Source organism: Panicum hallii, chromosome 4 (genome assembly GCF_002211085.1).
Source record: "Panicum hallii strain FIL2 chromosome 4, PHallii_v3.1, whole genome shotgun sequence".
Lineage (NCBI taxonomy): Eukaryota > Viridiplantae > Streptophyta > Magnoliopsida > Poales > Poaceae > Panicum > Panicum hallii.
The window spans coordinates 37980100-37984116 of record NC_038045.1 but is presented as its reverse complement, the minus strand read 5'-3'; the positions used below and the strand labels follow the sequence as shown (position 1 = coordinate 37984116).

Sequence of the window (4017 nt, the reverse complement as noted above, 5' to 3'; positions counted from 1 at the left end):
TCAGATTTCTCGGGGCCGGGGGATAGCATATCTGTCCTGCCACATAGATACGAGATATCAGCAGTTAATCACTACGAGCCCCCACGTGAAATGTAACAAGATTGAATGCGTCTAATAGAACTACCGCTCCCGGCTCCCTGCTGCATCGACACCGTCTCTACCAATCCACATATCCTAGGGCAAAGTCAGCAACCATTCGCATCACTCAGGCAGCGAAACCAACAAAAATAAGACAGACGGGGGACTACAATTACAATCAGAACTCAGAAGTCCACTTTGCAAATGTGCGTCGACAACCCTCACACACACATACATACACGCACTCCAGAGTTTTACGAGGTACCCATCCTGGAGCCCGAGAGCCCTGGGTACCTCTACACTGTCTTATGGATAGTATGTATAGAAAAATTAAAGGGGCAGTATTCCCGCAAGGGGGCGATTGTCTTCCTCAGGATTGTGTGGGGCTGGCTGTCACGCAGCAAAACCATTTCTTCTGCAAGTGCAAAGAATACCATTAACGATAACTGGAAAGATCATGAGCATGCGAGTGTTGACATCAGGTGGAGTTCAAAGATGAGCACTGATCCAAGTCATGAAGAAACATACCGAGTTCGGCTTGGCAGCATAAGATTCCACCCTCTCGGTCCTGGTGTCCTTGGAAGGAGAATCGGTCTCTTGTCCATTGCCACCCTTCTTCTCATCTCTGGCTTTGTTGAATATCACTGTGAATCCATCAGCGGAAGCTGGGTCATTCACGTCCCATTCACCAAACTTAGGCAAGGGGCGACCTGATTCCTCCTGGAAACAACACCATTACCCATGTTAAAAGGGTGAATCTACTTGTGATTTTGTAAGGAGACAAGAATAAGGGTGAAAACTGCATTATATTGCTGACTTGCTGGTGCCCAAGCAACAGCTGTTATTAGAAATCAGAAATGCCAAGCTCATGTCAGCATGCAAAATACACATACTGAGTGTGACTGTGTTATCTACTAATAATAAAGTAAATACAGGCTTTTGCAAGTAGCAGATTGCCGTCATGGTACAAAGGAGACCATTGAGGGGAAAAAACAGAAAAATAAATCAAATATATCATACAAGACTTTGGTGGTTGGGTTCCACTAATTATGCTGGTGTCCTATTGCAGGGCAGATGCATCTAATAATGACTGTGCTTCATCATATGCAGGCGTCTTGATGATGCGAATGATGATGCAAACAAAACAAAATATTCAGAGAAGGGCAGAGAATAGCCTTGCAGCAATCATGAGTTATATATGTACTCTGATTACAAACATAATATGCCACCATGGGAGAATAGTAGCAGCTCAAAGTTCATTAGACGAAAGACATTGTGTACAAAGTTATGGACTTATTGCACAAGCATATCTTGACCGTTGACAGTTCATATTCAATCAGAAAGAGAGAGATCCAACTGACAACAATAAAGAGTTAGCCAAATTTGATCTGGTAAGACTGAGATGTTGAACAGCTTCATGGGAAGATTCAGCTGCCGTGCTGATATTTCCAGGCATGATTCTATCGGCAGCCCCTTAAAACAGGAATTAGGTTCATCCTTTATATGAAGGATAGGCTGCAGTGTCACTATTTGTATTTGCAACAGATTAATTGATCACTGAGCTATACTACAAAAGAAAGGGATCCACCAGTTTCTTCCTTAAGGACAACCAACTGCTCCATTATGAAACCAATCATCAAGTGCAGCATCACTATTTGTATTTGTAACTGATAAATTGATCATTGAGCTAATATAAAAACGAGATCCACCAGTATCTTTCTTAAGGACAACCTAATACTCCATTATGAAACCAATAATCCAGTTTCATAATGCTGCAAACCACACTTGACAAGCATGCTATTCAGAAATACAAGGGGCATCAATGTAAGTTTTACTAACTAAACTACTCCCCCCATTTCAAATTATATGTTGTTTTGGCTTTTCTAGGTAAAGGGAGTTTGCTATGCACAGCACCTAGATATAGACTATGTCTAAATACATAGTAAAAATTAAGTATCTAGAGAAGCCAAAACGACCTACAATTTGAAACGGAGGGGGTAGCTTTCTATTTGTACTAGTAAGGCATCAGGCCTCTTGAACGACAATTAGCCTCTAATTCTGCAAGGTTCAGCATGCGGGAATGAAAAGTCTAACTCTGCACACATTCAGTGAACAGAAGTTCCCTCAAAAATCATGCACCCATCTCCACCCATTCGAATTTACATCTCCGCATCTGCATTTTCAATGCTAACCTCAAATAATTTTAACATGTTAATCTATTGTTTGATCAGTAAAACTGCAGCCCAAGGTATTACCCACAAATGTAACGAACAAAGAAATTCAAACCCCTCATGCTGAGTTTCTATCTCTGCATATACGCGACAACAGCTAAATTTCAATCCTGGACCACTAAATGGTTTTGTTTCAGTTACAGCAAAACCTTGCAATATTCCTTATCAGCCGCTCTCATCCAAAGCAAAAATGAAGGACCCCCACCAATCCAGCGGAACGGAACGCCTCCTCCCTACACGTACGTACCCCCAACACTTGCAGGAGCCATGGATCATCTGAACCCCAATACAACCACACGAGAGAAGACACCATCCCACCAGCAAATCCTATCGCATCCTGCGCAAGCGTTCCCCCCATCCCCTACTCCACCACTCGAGTTGCATATACCAACAAACAGGACAAACAAATCCCCGCTCCAAAGTATCTGCGCCGAAATTCATCACACGGCGCGCTCACCTCGATCCAGACAAGAAACACCAACTCCGGAAGCTAACATCACCGGGAGGGGTGGAAAAAAAAGAGAGAGAAAAGACACCCGCACACGGCGAAGCCAGTCCAGAGCAGCAGCACTTACCGCCATGGATGGACCGCGCCGAGCAGAGGTCCCGATCCGCCGGGGAAAGTAGTGCGGTTGCGGGTGGGAGGCAACGACGACGGCGGAGACGGAGAGGAAAGGCAGGGGCGCAGCGGGGGATAAGAGCGGAGACGAATCGAGGTGGAAAGAAAGGGGGAGAACTTGTACCTCGAGTGGAGGGAGTATTTCTCTCCTCCCCGTAAAAAAAAGGAAAAATAAAATAAATAACTGAAAAGAAAAGGAAAAGGCGCCTGAAAAATCGGCTTCTACCGGGCGTTCTCGGGGCCCGGGCGGCGCGCCTACATGTGAGCCGCGCGGCCGGAGGCGCGGGGCGGGCGGGTCCACCGGGCAGCGAGGGCGGGTGGGGTCGAGGTGCGTGGGGTGCGGCGGACGGCGGGGGCAGCCGGGGTTTGACCGGCGGGAGTGGGAGTGGGAGTGGGAGTGGCCGAGTGGGGGAGCGGCGACGGGGACAGGGTGGAAACGCGAGCGCACGTCGGTGGTGGTGGCTAGAAGCGCCTCGCTGGCGCTCGGAATCTGTAGGCTGTGTAGGGAGGTTTGTTTACTCCTACTTAGGGACACGAACAAAAATCAGCTGTTTTTTTTTCCTCCTTCAGGTTTGGTTGTGCGTTCGTGGCGAAGCTCTGGATTCGCGACGAGTTCATCGTAAAAGATTTTTTCCCAGCTAGCATCCAAGCTTGCCGAGTAGTAACCTCTTCACTTCCATTCCGTTTTTTTCTCTCTCTCGGGACAAAGAAAAAAAGAAATGATTCCGTTTCCGCGGCTGTCCAGCTAGCCAGCTCGGCGTGGCGTGCGGCCATTCTCGGCGGTTGTTGCCCCTCCGGGCCGGGCCGCTGGGCAGATCCGAGCTGGCTGCCCCTCCCCCCCCCCCCCCCACCCCACCTCTCTGGCTCCTGATGGCTCCCCGTGCGCCGATCCGTGGAATGTCAACCGTGTGCGGTGTTTTCCGAGGATATGGACATGACAGCTCCCACATGTCTACCGTTTGTGTGCCTGAAATAAAAAGTTGGAACCGGACAAAAGCTCCGCCGCGATCAAGAAGAACCCCTCCCCGCTGCTCAAGCTCAACGGGGCCGAAGTAGGAGCACGCACGTCCGTCCACCGTCGTGCGTCCA

General features: G+C 48.2%; 1 protein-coding gene across 1 annotated transcript; it reads right to left on the bottom strand.

The window, feature by feature from the left end:
* Positions 1-214: 214 nt before the first annotated feature.
* Positions 215-3058, bottom strand: LOC112890034 (protein NOI4-like). The gene is made up of 3 exons (XM_025956859.1): positions 2885-3058; positions 607-798; positions 215-493 (listed from the first exon to the last, which is right to left on the bottom strand). Exons 1-3 carry the CDS (start codon positions 2888-2890, stop codon positions 449-451), a joined length of 243 nt encoding a protein of 80 aa, XP_025812644.1. The 5' UTR covers positions 2891-3058; the 3' UTR covers positions 215-448.
* Positions 3059-4017: the final 959 nt, after the last annotated feature.